The sequence below is a fragment of the Elgaria multicarinata genome, chromosome 8 (genome assembly GCF_023053635.1).
Source record: "Elgaria multicarinata webbii isolate HBS135686 ecotype San Diego chromosome 8, rElgMul1.1.pri, whole genome shotgun sequence".
Classification (NCBI taxonomy): domain Eukaryota; kingdom Metazoa; phylum Chordata; class Lepidosauria; order Squamata; family Anguidae; genus Elgaria; species Elgaria multicarinata.
In genome coordinates this window covers 22,703,287-22,724,137 of record NC_086178.1, presented here as the reverse complement: position 1 = coordinate 22,724,137, position 20,851 = coordinate 22,703,287, and the positions used below count along the sequence as shown (strand labels likewise).

General features: G+C 40.4%; 1 protein-coding gene across 1 annotated transcript in view; it reads right to left on the bottom strand.

Moving 5' to 3' along the window:
• Positions 1 to 7,470: 7,470 nt before the first annotated feature.
• The window catches only part of LOC134402466 (histone-lysine N-methyltransferase MECOM-like), a 284,837-nt gene continuing 271,456 nt past the window's right edge, over positions 7,471 to 20,851 (bottom strand). Inside the window, exons 2-3 of the mRNA XM_063131922.1 lie at positions 8,172 to 8,509; positions 7,471 to 7,536 (exon numbers count right to left, since the gene is read on the bottom strand). Coding sequence (XP_062987992.1) covers positions 7,471 to 7,536; positions 8,172 to 8,509 — 404 coding nt within the window. The remainder of the gene's footprint in view (positions 7,537 to 8,171; positions 8,510 to 20,851) is intronic.

The following is a 20,851-nucleotide window of genomic DNA, read 5'->3' as shown; positions in this document are numbered from 1 at the left end:
CTATGAATATTTAATCCCTATAACAATATTTTTTACAGCTATGGTCTAAATACTACACTGAATACTACATTCAAACATATATTTATTTTGGAGAAAATAAAAAAAAAAGCAGCTTTTATGGTAGCTACTCCCAAAATCAGCATGGGAAGTAACTACGTCATTGGGCGGTCCCATGTGATTTCCAGAATATATACTTTAGTGGAGTAGCATAGGAAAGAGACTTGGCAAAGTGTCGATCACACCTCTGATAAAAGGCCCTCTACTCCCATATGAGGTGAGCTGCACATTAAGATCTTCTTTGCAGGCCCTGCTGCACATGCCTGCTCCATCTGAAATAAAGTGGGAAGCTGCATGGAATATGGCCTTCTGAATATTTGTGCCAACATTGTGGAACTTCCTCCCTAAGAATATGCTGCCCAGTATAGTTCCGTCAGGCTTTGGAACTGTATGAAAGCTTCAATGTGGATTAGTATTTATGTACTGCCATTATTATTATTCTCTCAAAATACTAGAACCCGGGGTGATCCCATGAAGCTGATTGGTGGGAGATTCAGGACAAATGAAAGGAAGTACGTCTTCATACAGCGCATAGTTAAATTATGGAATTCACTATCACAAGATGTAGTGATGGCTACCAATTTGGACGGCTTTAAAAGGGGGTGGAGAAATTCCTGGAGGAGAAGTCTATTAATGGCCACTAGCCCTGATGTTTATGTGATACCTCCAGTATCCAAAGCATTAAGCCTATGTGCACCAGTTGCTGGGGAACATGGGTGGAAGGGTGCTGTTGCACCATGTTCTGCTTTGTTGGTCCCTGGTCAACAGCAGGTTGGTCACTGTGTGTACAGAGTGCTGGACTAGATGGACTCTTGGTCTGATCCAGCATGGGCAGCACTTCTCATGCTGTTTCTTAGCACGCACAATAAAGGCAAGCATAAGTTTAGATCTACTTCAGATCCAGGGAACACATGGAGGCCTAAACACATGGACAGCCATTTGTATGAAATCCAATCCAATCTAATCCACATGGTTTGAGCAATTTGATGTTAGTGAAACCAAACATTATTTCTTGAAAAATTGCCTGAATTCTATAGTGATGCTTCTGCAAATGGGTCTTATTATTTTTATTATTTTATTACATTTCTATACTGCCCAACAGCCAAAAAAGTCTCTGGGGGTTTACAAAAGTTTAAAAACATAAAATACGATATATAATATAAAAACCATATACATATAAAAACAATTCTAAAAAATCAAAAATTAAAAAAAAATCTCAGTTAAAAAATTATTATATGCTATCAATATGCCTGAGAGAAGAAGAAAGTCTTAACCATATGTACCTGCCCTGACCTTAAGATCATCTACAGGGGCCCTTTCTCTGTGAGCCCCTGCCAAAGGAAGTGAGGCAGGTGGCTACCAGGAGGAGGGCTTTCTCCGCTGTGGCACCCCGGTTGTGGAACGAGCTCCCCAGAGAGGTCCGCCTGGCGCCTACACTGTACTCCTTTCGTCGCCAGCTGAAGACCTTTTTATTCACTCAGTATTTTAACACTTAATTTTAACTTAAATTTATATTTTACTGTTCTAACTCTGTATTTTAATCTTATATCAATTTTGCTGCGTGGTTTTATCCTGGTTGTGCTTTTTATACTGTATTTTGTATTTGTGTTTTTAACCTGTTGGTTGTTTTATGATGGTTTTAATTTTTGTGAACCGCCCAGAGAGCTTCGGCTATTGGGAGGTATAAAAATGTAATAAATAAATAAATAAATAAATCTGGGTGCTGACAGGATGACAAATTTGGCACCAGGCATACTTCACTAGGAAATTTATTTATTTATTTATTACATTTTTATACCGCCCAATAGCCGAAGCTCTCTGGGCAGTTCACAAAAATTAAAACCATGAAGAGCATAAAAACAACCAACAAATTTAAAGGAAATGTATTCCATTATCAGGCAGCCATCATTAAAAAGTCCCTCTCTCTTGTTGCCATCCTCTGAACTCTTCTTGGAAGAGGTGCCTAGAGGAGGACCTTCAATGACAATCATAGTGTATGGGTAGGGTCATACCAGAAGAGGCACTCCATCAAGTATTTCAGTAGTAAGCTGTGCAAGGCTTTATAGGTCGAAACCAACACTCTGAATTAGGCTTTGAAATGTACAGGCAGGCAGTGCAAGCAGGCTGTCTGTTGATCAATGTTAATGTAAATTGGAGTTATATGTTCAGACCTGGTCCCGCTATCAATCTGGCTGCTGCATTTTGCACAAGCTGCAGCTTCTGAACCATCTTCAAGGGCAGCTCCATGTAAACCATAGAATCATAGAATCATAGAATAGCAGAGTTGGAAGGGGCCTACAAGGCCATCGCGTCCAACCACCTGCTCAATGCAGGAATCCACCCTAAAGCATCCCTGACAGATGGTTGTCCAGATGGTTGCTGGTTGTCCAGATGGTTGTCCATATTGCAGTAATCTAACTTTGAGGTTACCAGCATAGACTAATAAGGTCAGGTTATCCCTGTCCAGATAAGGGCATAGTTGGGCCACCAACCAAAGCTGGAAGATGGTACCCTCTGGCACAGAGGCCACCTGAACCTCCAGTGACAAAGATGACTCCAGGAAAACCTCCAAGTTACAAACCTGAGCAGGGCAAGTGCAACCCCATCCAGAACAAGTTGAAAACCCTCCAGAAGAACCATCCATTAACAACATCTCTGTCTTGTCTGGATTGAGCTACAGATTGTTAGCCTTCATCCAGTCCATTGTGGCAGGCAGGCAGGCAGGCAGGCAGGCAGGCAGGCAGGCAGGTAGGCAGGCACTCATCTAGCACAGCCACAGTGTCACTCATTACAATAAAAAGGAGAAATAGAACTGTGTATCATCAGCATACTGATGACAACACACTCCAAAACTCCTGAAGACTCCTCTCAATCCTTTCATGTAGATGTTAATAGTAAGGGGATCAGAACTGACCCCTGCAGAAGCCCATACTGGAGAATCCATGGGGTTGAGCAATGTCCCCCAGGCACCACCTTCTGGAGCAGATCATCCAACTAGGATTGAAACTACTGTTATGCAGTACCCCAGAAGAATAATATGGTTGATCGTATCAAAAGCCACAAAAGGTCTAGGAGAATCAACAGGGTCACACTGCCCCTGTCTGAACATAGGTGACCATACAGGGTGACCAAGGCTGTTTCTGTGCCAGGAAAAGGAGCCAGGAGAAACCCTTCTGACAACTCCAGTAAAACCCTCTCCATTCCCGCTTTTTAGGAAGTAAAAAGGAGAGGTGAACCTTGGTATGTTTATCTGATAGTGGGACACTTGCAGTGGGGCTTGTATATTGTTGAATTTTTCCAATCTCATCAAGAAACATTACTGCCTTCATCTGAGATCTGTGCCATGAAAGAGGAATATTTAATCAGTTTTAGTCAAAAAAAGAAGAGATTTAAAACATTTGTCAGGTGTACAAATCACATTTTCACCCAGGGGATTTTGGAAGGTGATTCATGCTTAGGAATATTCTTTTAAAATATAATGTGCCAACCTTAACAGTTCTTAATAAATTATATGTATTATTTTGTGTCATTGCTGAATTTTGTGTCATTGCTGAATGCTATGTATAACACAAATTAATCATACTCTCACACTTACCTGAACTTTTGTGTCTCACACAAATTTAATTTAGTCTCATCATCCTATCATTAAATAACTATCTTTAAAATTAGATCAAAGATGCTTGCAAATGATGATTCTTGATTCTGCTCATTTAACATTTAAGTGAATACAATTATTGTCCCAGGCGTATATTTTTGTTTCCATGTGCATTTGCCTTTTATTTGTAAAAAAAATCTAAATAGTCTATGGAATAATTTTACATAATCTTCTATCAAGGGTACTATCTTATGGTAAATTTGCACCAAATATTGCTCTTTAAATGTTTTCCAGAACATTCCTAAAATATTTGCTGCAGTCTTCGCCTCATTCTCTTTCGTATCTGCCCAATGGCTTGGGAAACTAGGGGCACGTCTTGACGAGGAGGGTGGAGGGCGACGATTTCATGTTTTTATGATCGCAAGATCATCGCCCTCGTCTACACGCAGCGTGTGATATCATGGACGCCATTTTGGATTTATTTTTTTAAAAGGAAAATGAGCGCACGAGCGCTCCACCAAAATTGTAAGTTTTTTTTAAAAAAACACCCTCGCACTCCCCCACCCCACCCCGATGGGCACGGAGCTCCTCAGGAGCTCCGTGCCCCATTCCCGGCTCCTCGCGTTACTTGCAAGGAGCTGGGGGGAAACTGCGATGGCAGGCCACACGTTCCGCGGTCTCGGGATCATCCTGAGACCGTGGAAAAATCGAAATTAATGGGTAGGGCGATATCCCGGGGAAAGGGAGGAATCATCCCTCCCTGCTCCTGGGATGCCCTGTGCATCATGTGGATGCACAGGGATGATCCTGGGACAATTCCCGGGATATCGCCCCATCTAGCAATGCCCTAGTTCATTTGTGCACACCACAAGTGAGACGAGCCTAAAAGGGTTGGGATTACTTCTCCTTATAATATTAGGGAGTGAAGTCACTGGGGATTTCCCCTGATTATCCCCATCATGGTAAGCAGCAAAGAGACAATCCAGTTGTGTCAACCTCATCCTGGCCATAGCATCTGTGCTCACAAATGCCCAAAGAGTGAACATTGGGAAGTGTCACTTCTCTGCTCATCTGTGCAGCATCCAGGTTATGTGAGACAAATAATGTCACCTTGTGGGCTGCCAGTTGGCAATCCGTGGCCTAGCAGATTACCAAACTACAAGCATGAGTATTTCTTCTTCTCTGAGTTTGCATTTTCATAGACTGAATTTGCATTTCATATATTTTGAATGTTTAAATGTATTCTGGGGTTTCAAAGACACTCTATTACCTGTGGTTTTAAAGATGAATATTTTAGTTCATTTTAATTAATTAATTGCTTGATTAATTAAAACATGCAAATTATCAATGCCCCTCTGATTACGGTGGAAGTCATTCTCCCTTACTGGAATAAAATGTGGTGTGTTTTATTTTGTGTTTTATATTTTATGTCTGATGCCTTCTGTTTTCACTTTCCTAATATCCAAACCAAGCATTAGTATACAATGAATCCAAAAACCACTAGGGATCAGCTATGTCTCCATGAACATGATGATTAAATCTTTCAAACCACAGAACAGGAGGAACCAAAATGTTCAACAAGCTACAGAAAAGTGGTGTGTGTGTGTGTGTGTGTGTGCATCCGTGCACATGCATATACAAATTATGAGAGTACTAGGGACATATTTGAAGGTTTCTTGGAAAACAGCATTTTCTGAGTAGTTACTTTGAGCATCTTTCTCAGGACCAGAGAATGGTGAAATCACAAATTATGTGTGTCTTTGCTTATTTTCATTTTTTATTTAATTGCTGACATCTGTTTACAGTCTGTTTTATTTGTTGATTAAGAAGCAAACAGCTTTCTTTTTCTCAATGAGCTACAGATACTTGGCCTCAATGTATGACTAGCCTGCTGGCAAATAGTAAAGTGCAATGACAAACTGCAAAAAAGCTTGACCTTTGACCTTGTCTGGTGACCTCTTGTTCGATTTATACTTTAGCCAACCAATACCTGATTAGATGATGCTCAGCTTTGGACCCACAAACTGAGATAAAACTCAAATTTATAGCTTTTCATTTAAGATGCTCTACAGCACTCTAATTATAACCCGAGTATAACTATGTCACAACAGGGTTGGGTTTTTTTGTCCCAGCACAACCCATATAATAGTTGAAGCATACAAACAAGAACTGACATGATCTTAGAGATCTTATATGGGCCAAATCTTTGAATGGATATCACCGGGAAGCAATGAGGCCAAATTACATTCTATAGTGTAGGTAGGACATGAGTATGTAGCATATATTTTTTTCACACTGCTTCATAGTTTTCAGTTACAGTCCCAGTACCTTTTTATCCTAACATCTGCCCTATAAGGAGATAGTCCTATTTAATTTTTTATTATTATTATTAGAGATCAGTTTTAAACAACAACAACTTCAAGCTGTAAATGTTCCAACCTGGATACTCTTTGTTTACTACTCGCAAAATAAGATGTATATGTCTTCAAATATTGCTCATATCTGTAAAATACTTTCAAATGTGAAGCTTATATTTTAATACTAAATGCTCAACTGAATTGTGGATACATAAAGCGTCCAAGGCAACAAAATCATAAACTGCCAGGAACAAGAACAAAGGAAACCATATGCCCCTTCCCTCTTAAACAACAAGATGGAGAATCGGGTTCTATTCTACTTTGCACAGTTAAAGCTAATAAATATATACAAAAATGTGTCAAAATGTATGGTTTTAATGCTGGATCGGTCCAATATGAGGAGAGGTCTCTGTTATTTTCAACATGCCATTTTCATTTGTACAGTTAAATACATTTGGTCTCACGTACTTTGTACCTTGTCTCCAAAAAATCGACAAGAACATATGAAATGACCCCAGTGAACTATGAGATGATGTACTTGAGAAGGCATGACCTTACTGCCACACAATAAGCAGAATCAAAGCATAAAGTGATAAAGAGCCACCTTGTGGCTTTTCTGCATATATAAGAGAGATGAGAAAAGAGTAAGAACAGATGTTTTCCCCACCATAGGACTTGTTTTAAAAAGGCATGGCATTCAGAGAAGTAAAATGATAGCCCGACGTTCGCGCTGCCACTGGATGAGCATAACGCTTACGTGTTTGTAGGTGGCAAAATGTTAATGCTTCAATCTGTAGGTTCTCTAGAAGGAGTTCAAGCTCTTCCACGAGGTACACATTTTTCTGGCTCTGGGTGAAAAGAGGATAGATAGCCTGATGCTTTCAAGAAAGAAGTAGGCCTGGTCTGATGTTTTCTAAGGGCAGACATGTTGTGTGAGTGGAAGAGATACAGCCAGAGCCATTATGAGGCAAGACGGAATTTCGGAAGGGCTATATATGGGGAGTGATGGGTCAGCCCACCTGTGAGAACGAAAAGAAACTGGAGAACATCCTGTTGGGGTTTGACAGGAAGGAACGATGTGGAAGAATTTCTAGGCCTTAACTTTCCTGGATGACATGTAGGGGTGTCATTTTAATGAATGGTCTGTGATGCCACAAATATTATGACCAGCCTTGCTAGAAGAGATAATAAGTACATAACAATCCAGGCTATCTCACACTAAGAAGCTCAACATAGCATCCATAAAGCACTTTCATTTTCAGCACTCCTAAAGGTAAAGTAATAGATCTGTTTCCCACGGGGGCTTGCTGAAATGTCTTCTACTGCCTTTGACAGTTACAATAATTTCCCAATTCTATTACTATTCCAAATTGCAAAAAAGACTTTTTTTGTCAACATCATTCTGAAAAACATAAACTAAAAAAATTTGCCTGATCCCCTACCGGCCTGGTAGCCAAAATTTCAGAGGTTTGGTCCAGCAAGGTTTGGAAAGGGCCTTAGTATCATAGCGGCCACTTCCTGGAACACCTGAGCATTACAAATTAGGCAGGCATTATTCCTTCTATGTTTTTGGTGCCAACTGAAAGCACACCTTTTCCAACAGGCAGTCCCAGGAAAGTAATCTTCTCCTCGGTATGAAGACTTATTAGTTTTGTACATTACTGAGAAATGTCTTTAATATTCATGAATGTAATTAAATAAATAAATTGCTCTTAATTTACAAAATTCTCTGGTAATTAAAAAAAAAAGTTTTCAAATAATGCCACCTGTTTTCATGAAAGGATACATTTTCCTGTTATGTGACACATTCAAAACCACACCAGAAGGCCACAAAGAAAAATATCCACAGAACAATCAAAACAATCAAGTTCAGATAATGATCACCTTTCCCTGCTCCCCATCATTCCTCCTAATTGAGACATTTGAATTTGCAGAAAGGAGAAATTGATGTAGGAGGAAGTATGAGAAATAGAAAGTTACATCTACGCACTTCTACGCATCACTTCTACATCACATTATAGGTCCAGTGCTGTAATGTTATATATTCCTAAATTTTATTTTCAAAAATATTTGCAGTAAAGAATGCTATCTTTATCAAAAGCAAACCGATGAGTAATCTGACATATATGATGATGATAATAGTAATGTATACATTGTCCTACCTCCCATCCATTACTGGGATCTTTAAGACTTGGACGATGTTCTCCTACATAGGGTCCAAATCTTTCATCTACTTCAATCTTCCTTTTGGTCCATATCCCTAATCCAGCTCCAGGAATATTTGATTCTCGAAGCTCAAACTCTGATGGAATTGGGATGTCATCAGGAATGTATATTGGAGCTTTGAAAGGAGACCCCTCCTTTGGCGTGAAGGCTTCACTCGATGTTGCCGGAGAAGATTGATCATGGATACTGAGTGACAAAGTGCTTGGTTCTCCATCATTTTCAGCTGCTTCTTCCACAGGAATCTCAGGGAAGCTTTCATATACACACTCATTGTCTGAAAAGGATTCCAAACATTAAGAGCAAAATGACTGGGTGTGCCAGAGTACTATTTGGACAAACTGACTGTATATCATATGCTATCACATATAAGGCCTTAGCTAGACCTAAGGTTTATCCCGGGATCGTCCCGGGGTCGTCCCTGCCTGCTCCCGGGATCCCCTGTGCATCATTTACATGAACAGGGATGACCACGGGACAATCCCGGGATAAACCTTAGGTCTAGCTAAGGCCTCTGTCATGCATTAGCCATCATTTTTGTTTATATAGGCAATGGTGACTTTGCTTTTATGGAAAGTAATTCAACTTATGCCATTCTGGACAGCCAACTCTTACCAATCCCCCTACCTCTTGCAGCCCTTTGCACTATATCCCATTCTGTTCCAGAGCTTCCCCCAACACTCAGGAACAGTTTTTCAAGGGGGATAAAAGGCTTAAGTGGGTTGGGAGATATACAATAATCAGGTTTCCCAACTTGCATGAGTGGAAATATTTTCTGCTCAGGCAAAGCCATCACTGGATATAATACATAGTATTACAGTTTTTGACAATTTATAACAAATGTACAACCTAAAGATGAGATATGGGAAAGTCCTACACCTGTTCCTCCTTTAAAGTATGCTCATGTATATTATGTTTCTAACAACCATGAGTCTTTGCAGCTGTCATGTGTAGATATTCTTCCTACAATGTGATTTTTTAAAAAATAAAGGAAGTAACTTGTTGGAGAATTGTTTGTTTCTACATTTATATCTCACCATTCTATAACAAACTCATACTCAAGGTGGCTTTAATTATTAATAAAATTAAAAATTAACAAGAAAACAAAACAAACGAACAGCAATCAAACAATGCCAGCAACAGTAGACTAAAAATATATCATCAGAGCCTAAAAAAATGCCTGTAAGAATTGAGCAATTTTAACACCTGTTTAAAAGCAGGCAAAGTGGCCTGCTTTTAAAAGACATTCCCAAAATGTCTTTTGGGAATCTATTCTGTAGTTTAGATACCACAACTGAAAAGACCCTCTGTCTTGTCCCCACTAATCGCACTTCTGTTGGCAAAGGGACAATGAGCACAGATATTTAGCAGGTTCAGATGAGAAGAGCCAATTCTTGAAATAAAATGGCCTCACGCCTTTAAGTGCTTTAAAAATCTAACCCAGCACATTGAATAGAGCCTGGAAACAAATTGGAAGCTAATGAAGTTCAAACAAAATTGGCTAATATAATATAATCTATCCTGCCGACCCCAGACACAAGCCTGGCAACCGCATTCTCACCCAATTTATGTTTAAAGACTGTTCTCAAGGGCAGCCGCACATAGGCCTTAGCTAGACCTAAGGTTTATCCCAGGATCGTCCCGAGATCGTCCCTGCCTGCTCCTGGGATATCCTGTGTGTCATTTACATGAACAGGGATGACCCCGGGACAATCCTGGGATAAACCTTAGGTCTAGCTAAGACCATAGAGTGCATTACAAGAATCCAACCTGCAAGGGAACTACGGTAACATACGAATGACCAAGGCTTGGCTTGACGTCTCCAAAAAGTGTTGTAGCTGGTTAACCCTATAAAATCATTCCTGTCCACTGTGGAATTTGAAAAGGGAACATGGAAACTACCATTAGTAGCACCCAAATCTGACTTTCAGATAACTGAGGGCATGTCTACACTATGCAGTTATCCCAGGATCAACTCATATGATGCACAGGGGATCCTGAGGGGAACCAGGAATGGGCAGAGACTTTCCCCAGGATAACTGGGACCTCAGTTATCCTGATTTTCCTACGGTCTCGGGAAGATCACGAGCTCCGCAGGGGTGTGGATGACAGTCCCAGCTTCTTCCTCCCTCCTCCAGCTTTCAAAACGGGCACAGAGCTGTCGTGGGGGGCTCAGTACCCTTCGGGGGTGGGGGAACAGCAATTTCGCCACCCATGGGATAGTGGGGGGATTGGCCATGGAGGTTTTTGTTTTGTTTTTTTAAAAAAGACATCTTTCCCCCTGGATTGGGGCCACGTGAATAGGCTCATCTAAATATATATATATATATATATATATATATATATATATATATATAGTGCCCGCGGCATCCCTCTTCCGGATAGAAGCTGGGGGAGGATCGCAGAAGCAGGTAAGTCCGTGATCCTCACCCTCCCTGCTGCTACACCCTTTGGTGTAGATGAACCCTGAAAATAGCTATGAACATTACTGATAAATAATTTACATAAGGGATGACAGGTTGTGTTAGGGCTGAACTGCAGGTTGTGAAACAATCTCTGCATGATGGCTTCTGTATATGACAGTCAAAACATGTAGACTGTGAGAACTGTAGACTGTGTAGAATCTATAGCTATGCCGGTTTTCTATTTAAAAATAACAAAAATAAGGAAGCATTTGAAAATCTTATTCTGATGCATGTGTAGACAAGGTCTCAGTCACACCACAAAACTAATACATTTTAGAGAATGCACAATCCTATGCATGTTTATTGAAAAGTGATTCCCATAGTGTTCATTGTGAATTAGTCCTAAGTAAGTGTGCATAGGAGACTTGTGCATAGAAAACAATACATTTATCTGGTCCCTCAAGTTATAAGAAAGAGAGACTCTACACACCAATGTAGAGCTGTATTACAGCTACCTGTAATATTGTAAATATGTGTAAATGAACATATTTGCTCACATACTTGGGGTGGGATCTTCATTCAGTGATAGAACACTTACTTTGAATACAGAAGATCCTAGGTTCAAGCTCTGGTTTCCTGAGACCCTGGAGAACTGACATCAGAACAGATAAACAATACTAGGCTAGATGGATAAATATTCTGACCTGGTATAATGTTCCACATTACGTATGTAATGCTATTCTATGGTTGGCTAAAGTTTGGGGAGTAAAGTGACCCCTTAGGTGAAAGGTTGGTCATCCCTGATATACAGGAATGGTAGAATCAAAGGTTTAGGTTAGTAGGGAAGCTGAGAAGTTACATGTAGAATAATAGAATAGCACAGTTGGAAGGGGTCTACAAGGCCATTGAGTCCAACCCCCTGCTCAATGCAGAAATCCACTCTATAAGGGTCTTCTGGTTGGATCTTCCTAAATTGGGCATCACATTACTAAACACCATATTAAATGATCAAGGATGTGAGAATGTATATCTCCAACAGCTGAATGTTATATTTTCACAATCAACAATTAATTGTTTGTTTCTTCACCCCAAACCATCACAAAACCTGGTAGAGCTTAATTTGAATGTCTGCAACCTACTCTTGTCACAATCCATAAAGACAACTTATTTCTTCCCACCCTATACACACACACCTTGCTTTCTGACTGATGAACAGCTTTAGAGATCTTGAAAGCTTGCACGTTTTTGTGATCTCTGAGATGGCCTAATAAAGGTGTTGCCCTAATATGGATTTTGGAATATCTCCCACATTGAAGCCCAAACATTCCTTGGTAGCTCGTTACAAAAATAAATAGAACTTCCTTTAACTAAATGAAAGAAAACAGCTCATTGCTACTTTTTCACTAAAACAAGATGTTCAAGTTGCAAGTGACCATTGGAGAAATATTGGCAAGAATGTTTCCCACCCAATAATTCATGTTTAATTTGATTATGACTGCATTTCTAAACATGTTTCAAATCACCTAGGCTGTGCAGGTCAGAAAAATATGTACTTTCACACATTCTGTTAATGAGAGGCTTTCTTTGTTCACAGAAAGTATCCTCCTACGTTTACAAAGGGAGAAGTCCTTATGGGTACTAAAGGTATTTTTGCATCTTGATCTCCTAATCCTTATGAAAACAGATGTTGGGAGGAAAGCATCCTTAATTTCCTTAGCCAGCATAATTTATCTCTACACGAAACAAGCTGCACAAAACCTAAAAGTGGGTAGTCATATATACACAATTGTTGCAATTTTGAATTCCAGGCAGACCTCTTTAAGATCATAAAATTGTCCCCATTAGGAATTGAGTAACATAATTGCAATGTCTGAGTTGGGGAATAGAATAGATTAGGTAACATGGAACTTTAGACATTTCCCTTCATTAAAAAAAAAACTCATTGCTATTTTGCAATAAAAACATGAGCAAGCTTCAAAGGAAACCCTGTAGGAAAGGTTAATTGCTACTAAAAGACTAGGGTGGACACTGGGGTGTGCATATTCTGCACAAACGTGTTATGTTGGCAGGAAAGAATGCACATGGCTCGCGCTGGGATGTTCCTGATGAAGATGATAGAGCAGCTCTGTGCCAAGACTAATGCCAGAGCGTTAACCTCTCCGGAGCCTGGGGTCAGTTTAAACAGTAACCCGGGCTTCTGTGTGGAACACAGGGAGGGGGGTAGACTTCCTTCCACTTGGAAAAATGCTTAACCGTTTAGCATACTTTTCCATTCCAAAGGCTATAAAAGATCGCAATATTGTGTGAGACAGAGAGTTAGGGAATTTAAAGCAGCCAGTGCCCCCTTCACCTTCAGCTGCGGTAGCTAACAAGCCAAATATAGAGATAGGTTTGTGGTTACAGCTAAGTGCAGTGCTACAGAAGACCAGAGCCTTATGGATTCGGCAATTCCACAAGCATGCTGAGGTAGTGCAGAATGTGGCATGTGGTGCAAAATTCATCATTTTGAGATTGAGAATCTCTTCTCCCTCCCTCCCTCCCTCCCAAAGTAAAATTTTAGCCCTTAAGACTGCATTATTTACTTATTATTTTTGTACCCACCTTCTACCCAAAATTGACAGTCAAAACAGCTTACAGAAACAATTAAAATAGATTCAAACAATAAAGCAATACGTTAAAAAAAACCCAATAAAAATGTAACAATTACAGAAAAAAATATGTTAATAAAAACTGCAACCAGTCCAACAGATCCACTTACAGGCTACAGGCCTTCTTAAATAAAGCGGTCTCTGCCTTCCAGCAGAAGGACAGCAGAGAGGCAGCAAATCTAGCCTCCCTTGGGAGGGAGTTCCACAGCCTGGGAGCAGCCACTGAAAAGGCCCTCTTTCGAGACCATCAAACGCACCACTGATGGCCTCTCACTACTTTGAACGTGCAGGCAAATACCTTGTGAAATCACAGAAACCAGGAGACCTAAGCATACTTTCCAAGTTTAGGGTCATGGAATAACCTTTTGTTTGTCCTTTCCCCATATCTATCAGAAGCAGTGTAAATTATATTATATTTTTATTTACTTTTAAGACCACAGTTCGCACAGCTTCAGGCAGTCCTAACAGATATTTGTGAACAAAAATGGCTGTAACTCTGAAATAATGCTGACGGTTATTTCCTAACAGGGCTGTAGCCAGCCTTCCTTGCTACGACTGGCTGCAGTATATAAAGATATTTTCCTAATCTAAGAAGAAGCTTTCATTTTTTTAATTTTTAAGCTCTAGTGGAGGCTTCAGGGATGGAGAGGGAAAGAAGCAGGGATGGCTGGACATACCTCTAGCCCCAGATTCCCAGTCTCTTTCCCTCCTCGCCCATGGGGATGCCTCCCTTTCCCCATCTCTCTACACCAGTTATGAGGGGGAAGGGAGCACAGTTTCCTGCCTCCAAACATGAAGGCCTGTCTATGGAGCCAGGAAACAGAACAATCCTATGTCTCCTTATTTATTTATTTAATTTATATAACGCCCCATAGCAGAAGCTCTCTGGGCAGTTTACAAAAGTTAAAAACAGTGAACATTAAAAAGTATACAAAATTTAAAACCATCAAACTATAAAACAACAGTATAAAACAACAGTATCCATTTAAACAACAACAGTTCTGGGGTCCATTAAAAAACAAACAAACTTCGCATATGTTGTTAAATGCTGTTAAATGCCTGGGAGAAGAGAAAAGTCTTGATCTGGCGCCGAAAAGATAACAATGTTGGCTGGGGGATAGGATTGCTCCCTCTGTTAGCTAGTTAGTTCTATTTATATCCTTCATAAAAAAACAACAATATGAAAAACAACCAACAACAAAATACAAAAATAAACTTAATAAAACCAATTAATAGCAGAGAAAACAAATAATCAACAATAGGTCAAATCCTTTTCATTGTGGCAGCAACTAACCACTCATGAATGCCTGGGTTAAACAAATAACCTGACAACGAAATGTTAGTAAAGTTGGTGCAAGGTGTACTTCTTCGGACAACACATTCCAAAGTCAAGGCACCACCAAGAAGAAGGCCCTATCTCATTTCACCACTCGATGTATTTCCTCCAGTGATAGGACAGTGGGACAGGCCTCCCCTTCAGAGCAAAGTGTACAGGGAGCGAGCTGGTAGAGGGAAAGGCGTTCCTTCAGATACCCAGGAGCCTAGTCATATAGGTCAATAGCATTGATGCCATCACTAACATTACTGCCCTTGACTCTTGGATCTAAGAGATTTGAAGCACACAAATGGCTCTGATACTATTATTATATTAACACTGCTTTTCAAAGCACTAATGAAAGAGAAAATATTTCATGAAATATATATTTTCAACTGTTCCTCAGATTTCCATTTGTTTTCATCCCATACTTTTGGAGCAGGGAATGGGGGGAATTCTCTCCAGAATTCTTTTCCCATTTCTTCACGGTCCAGCCAAAGTTAAGCACACTGAAGTACCAATTCCTTCAATAGGTTGGAAGTACATTCTTGAAATCAACAGGACATAAAATTCCTCAAGTATTCTTAAATCATGTCCATAATCAACTGAAACCAATGTAAACAGCAACAGGCATGGTAAAAGCATAGCAGTATATTTTTAATAATTTCAGCGGTTGTTCACATATTTGAAGTAAAGCTGCAAATACAAGACTCCAAATTGTATGTTTACATTTTGATCAGAGAAACCATCAGACAATTTGTCTTTTAGTTGCTTTACATAAATACCAGTGGCAAATCCTATACTTTCCAAACAAAATGTATATCTTTGAGATGAAATGCACTGTATTCCAAAGGAATCTTTGCAACAAATATGCCCCATGCCCCAAGCCAGTATAATGATCAGTAATTATTTTTACTACTATTATATAATCATGCCAACTCAGCCTAATATAGGTGTGAATGAATCAAGAGCTTGATTATACATCTGCTACTTGTGCTGAATAGTTGGTCAGACATGCCAGAAGCCCTATGGAATTGCAGAAAACTACTCACTTCATTAATATTATTCATTGTGAGTTATGACCGCCTTCTAGACAGTGTTTGATTTTATTGAGCTATACGAATCCAAATTCTGATAATACTCACTCTGGTGTACAAGTTGAAAATGTCAATGGAGTTACTTTAAGGTTGACGTATATATGTAAGTAAGATTAGAATCAGATTTTTGTCATTAGTTGAAATCTATAGAGTTTCTCCTGCCTGTAACAGAGAGAAAAATTGCCCATGGAATGTTTAGTCTTTCTTTTATCTTTATTTAGCTGCCATATCATTATGGCAGCTTTACAAAGTGCTTGCTTGCAACACTGATCTTTTGCAACAACAATCTTGTTTTTTTTCTGGTTGTTAAACTATTGTTGCAGCAAAGAATTCTGCATAAAGAAAAGGCTACTCATATGCAACAAAAGTGGAAATTCTAGCAATTGCAGATTCCACAACATCTTAGAAAGGCAATGCAAAACTAACCACATCTGGGGTTATTTCCTTTTGGATAAGCAATGGGGGCAAATTAATAAACAAGTAAGATCTGCATAAGAATGTCACTTGTCAAGTAAGACTCCCCATATTACTGTTTTCTCATGGAAAAAGAAAGCTTTAAAAATGTTTAATATTTATTTATTGTTTTTGCCAAGAATCCTAATATATTTCATTTTATGAGTAGAATGCCCAACATAGCTGATGGGCAGTTCATGTTTGCAGACGGAGGGCTTCTACATTGCAGAGATGGAGAGCAGGCTGTAAATGTATTCACTAATTTTATCCTGCCTTTCTCTTAAGGAACTCAAGGTGGTGTACGTAGGACTCCCAGGCAGTCTTCCATCCAAGCACTGACCAGAAACAGGTCTCTTTAGTTAAGGAAGATTGCTGAATAAGTGCCACTAAAGGGAGCTTAACAGGTTTTGCACACACTGAACTGTCTCCTAGATAGCAGCTTGTTTACTTTTCCTTGTAGAATTAAATGGGAGCCACTAAGAATTGAAGTACACCTGTGCAAAGCATCACCTTTTCATCCAAAATGCCGCATACGCGCCTTTACACTTGCATCCTTGTCATAGGGAGGAGGAAATGTGCGATTTCCGAGGCTCAGAAGCTGATTAAAGAATCTGCAAAGATCTGTATTTGGACCAATGCTTTCCAAGTTATTCATAAATGCTATGGAATTAAGAGTGAGCAGTGAAATGCCCAGGTTGGCTGATGACACAAAATTATTTAGGGTGGTTAAACAAAACAGGATTGTGAGGAGCTCCAAACAGAGAGAGAGTGGGCATCAAAATGGCAAATGCAGTTCAGGCCTTAGCTAGACCTACTGGATAATCCTGGATGGAGGACAGGTGATCTTGCGTTGCGATTAACGTAAGATCTCGCCCTCATTTACATGTAAGGCATGGCGACCTCTGGAAGAGAGGCGTTGTGCCCGCCATTTTTTTTATTTTTAAAGAAGATGGAGCACACGAACGCTCGTGTGCAAAGGTAAGGCTTTTTTTAAAAAATAAAGTCATTACCCCACTCCCCCGAACCCTACCCCTGATGGGTGCAGCGCTCCTGAGGAGTGCTGCACCCCGTGCATGGCTCCCAGCTCTGCACGAGTAATCGCGTGGAGCCCGGTAAACCCACGTAAATGGGCCACATGCTCCGCGGTCTTGAGCTCAGCCTGAGATTGTGGAAAAAGCAGGGCTTTATCCCGGGGCCAGGGAGGAATGATCCCTCCCTGATCCCGGGATCCCCTGTGCATCATTTGGACGCACAGGGATGATCCCGGGGTTCGCTCTGGGATAAACGCTGGTCTAGCTAAGGCCTTAGTGTAAGCAAGTGTAAAGTGATGCATGTTGGGGCAAAAAAATCCCAACTTTAAGTATAAGATGACAGAATCTGAGTTAGCAATTACCCACTAAGAAAGAGATCTTGGGTTTGTGGTGAACAGCTCCATCAAATGTCAACCCAGTGTATGTGGCTGTGAAAGAGGCAAATTCCATGTTAGGTATAATTAGAAAAAGAATTAAAAATTAAACTGCCAAGAGCATACTCCCCTTATACAAATCTATGGTGCAAACACACAGAGGCCATAGCTAGACGGGGCAATATCCCGGGGCGATCCCTGGGATCATCCCTGTGCATCCACATGACACACAGGGGATCCCGGGAGCAGGGAGGGATAATCCCTCCCTTTCCCCGGGATATCGCCCTACCCTTTCAGCCCGCTTTTTCTGCGGTCTTGAGACCGCGGAACGTGTGGGCGGGTGTCGTGGTTTGTCCCGGCTCCTCACGGTTACTCGCGAGGAACTGGGAACCGCGCACGGGGTGCAGAGCTCATAAGGAGCTCTGTGCCCATCGGGGGTGGGGTGGGAGAGTAGAAAAATAGCTCTAAATAAAAAAAACACTTACTATTTGCATACGAGCGCTCCTGTGCTCGTCTCCTTTAAAAACAAAATGGCGGGCGCAACGTCCTCTCCCTCCGAGGTCGTCGTGCACCGCGGGTAAACAGAGGGGGAGATCTCACGATAACAATATCGTGAGATCCTCACCTCTCCGTCGCACTAGACCCATAGGTCTCGCTGAGGCCTTAGAATGCTGTGTGCAGTTCTGGTCACCACACCTAAAAAAGGATATTGCAGAGTTGGAAAAAGTGCAGAAAAGGACAACTAAATGATCAAGGGGCCAAAGCAACTTTCCTATGAGGAAAGGTTTCAGCAGCTTAGAAAAAAAGGCAAGTAAACGAAGGACATGATAGAGGTGTACAAAATTATGGATGGTGTAAAAAACGTGGATAGGAAGGCATTTTTCTCCCTCTCTCATTAAACCAGATCCTGGGGTCATCCCATGAAACTGGTTGGTAGGAGATTTAGGGCAGATAAAAGGAAGTACTTTTTCTCAGCCATAAAACTTAAAGAACTGAGTGATGTTGGGCTGATCACTTCCTCAATCTCACCCTTTTTGGGAGGATAAAGCAAGGGTGGTGCTGTTGTGTTTGCTACTCTTAATCCCTTAGACAATGGAGGGAATAAAAATGAATGAATAAATATCACATACACTGCAAGAGCTAGAAATATACTGTTTCCCTAAAGAAAAATTAATTCCAAATTCTACTCTGAATTCTGACATTGAATTTATAAATAAATGTGACACTCTGTAGTGCAGAATTAATGAATAACACTTGCTAAATCTCTTCTTGTAAGGATTACTGAGATAAGCATTTAGAGCACTTAGAAAAAAAAGCACCATATAAATGCTAAAGTATTATTATCATTAACATTATTATCCTACAAATCTCACATGATTTCTTTCTATGTGCTACACATTAGCCTACCAGAAAAGTGTTGACAAAGAATCACACACACACACATGTCCCCCAAAAAGCTGAGCTACTGAAGAGGCATAATGAACTGCAGAAAAAGTAAAATACTGATAAAACTGAACACTTTGTAGAACAGAATATAACCCCCTGTGCAAACTGGGTGCAGCTGCAGCTTAAGAAATGATCATTTCTATATGAGTAAGTGGTCATTCTCGGCTAACAGTTAATACCATGTAATAATATGCTAACTGCATGAGAACTCCACATTGTTTCTGGAACATGTCAATATCAGCTTGCACAATAACTAGCAGCATTCAGGTCTCTGGATAGTGTCAGTTGTGTCTAATTGAGTAACAATGTCTAAGGCAATTGACGTGCACCAGACACCGTCTCTTAATTAGGGGCCAATATTGAAAGACTCCGGGTCAAATTCTGCTTTTCAATTACATCGGTGCTGTTCTCCTTGATGTCAGCAGGAGCTGCACCTGCATACCCCTGTATGGAATTAAGTATGCTGCATTCTATATAAACTATGGTAATTCCTGCAGCAACACTACACTGAATTTATTTGCAGTTTTTGAATCTCATTTTATTTATAGTTCCAGTCCAACCAACTTTGATCAGCATATTTATACTATCTGTACTTCTGCTCTGCTAGAACTCAACTGCAATCATAAACATTGTTGAAAAATTATTTGCGGTTAACAGGGTTTGAACAACCCCATTATATCACCTAGCAAGTGCCAGTGAAGTTTTGCACTGGTTGATAAAAGTTTGCTCAACAGAATACCTATGCTTCTGACTTTCAGAATCCTTTCTGGGTAATGTGGGCCAAAAGGAAGATGAAAAATGCCATCTATAGAGTCGACTAAATGTAAGTAAATCAATGGGCATTGAAGGAACAGCTTGGAGAAATAAGGATCCAGTTCACAAAAACTGATGCTATACATGTAGAAATAATGCCCCCAATATAGACACATGTAGAAATAATCACAGACACAGGGCTAATCTACACCTGCAGCCCTTTCGCAACGGAAGAGACAAGCTTCTGAAGGTCCCCCGCTTCCGCAATCGCCCCTCACAGGGCACACGTGACTGATCTTTCCCACAATTAAAGGAGTGCTGTTGTGGGAGCACATGTGCCCCATTACAGCGGTTCTGCATGTGTATCAGTAGAAGTGGGTGGGGCTAGGCAGATGGCTATGGCGCGCAGGATTTTTTTAAAAAAAAATACTCATGAGGGATGTGCAGGAGCACAGACACGCAGAAACACATGGGGGATATGAACTGTGTTGAATATGTGTTCCTGCGCAGATATGTTTGTATTTTAAAAAATCACTCAGCGGTGAAACAGGCCGATACCCATGCACAGCTAATTGGCTGTTCACTGAGCCCGGAACTCATGGCGATCAGCAATGACCTCGCAAAGGGGGGCACCTCACAAACGTTCTTCGCAATGGAAGCTAGAGACATGGAAAAACCTTGACAAAAGTAGTCAGGGCTATCCTGGTAAAACTGAGAGGTGAGGCTGAGATCACCGCGGGAGCAGGTGAACGTCATGTGGCCTGTTAGTGATGACTATGATACAATCCTGCAATAAACAGCTGGTGTAGACTCCCCCACAGTTACCTGGGAGTAAGACACAATCACAGACATTTACTTACTTCTAAGTAGACATATATAGGATTGTTATGAAAAACGTTATATAGGAATAGATTATCATTAAAAATCTAGGAACAAGTTTAAAACACCATCTAGGACAATGCTACATTTATAATTATTTATTGATTTACAATATTTATATACCGCTCCCCATTGAAAATTAATTCTACTTATCTATGGTTATATATTCTAACCATTAAATTGCAATGTAAGAATGATGTAATGCAAAATGTTGTTTA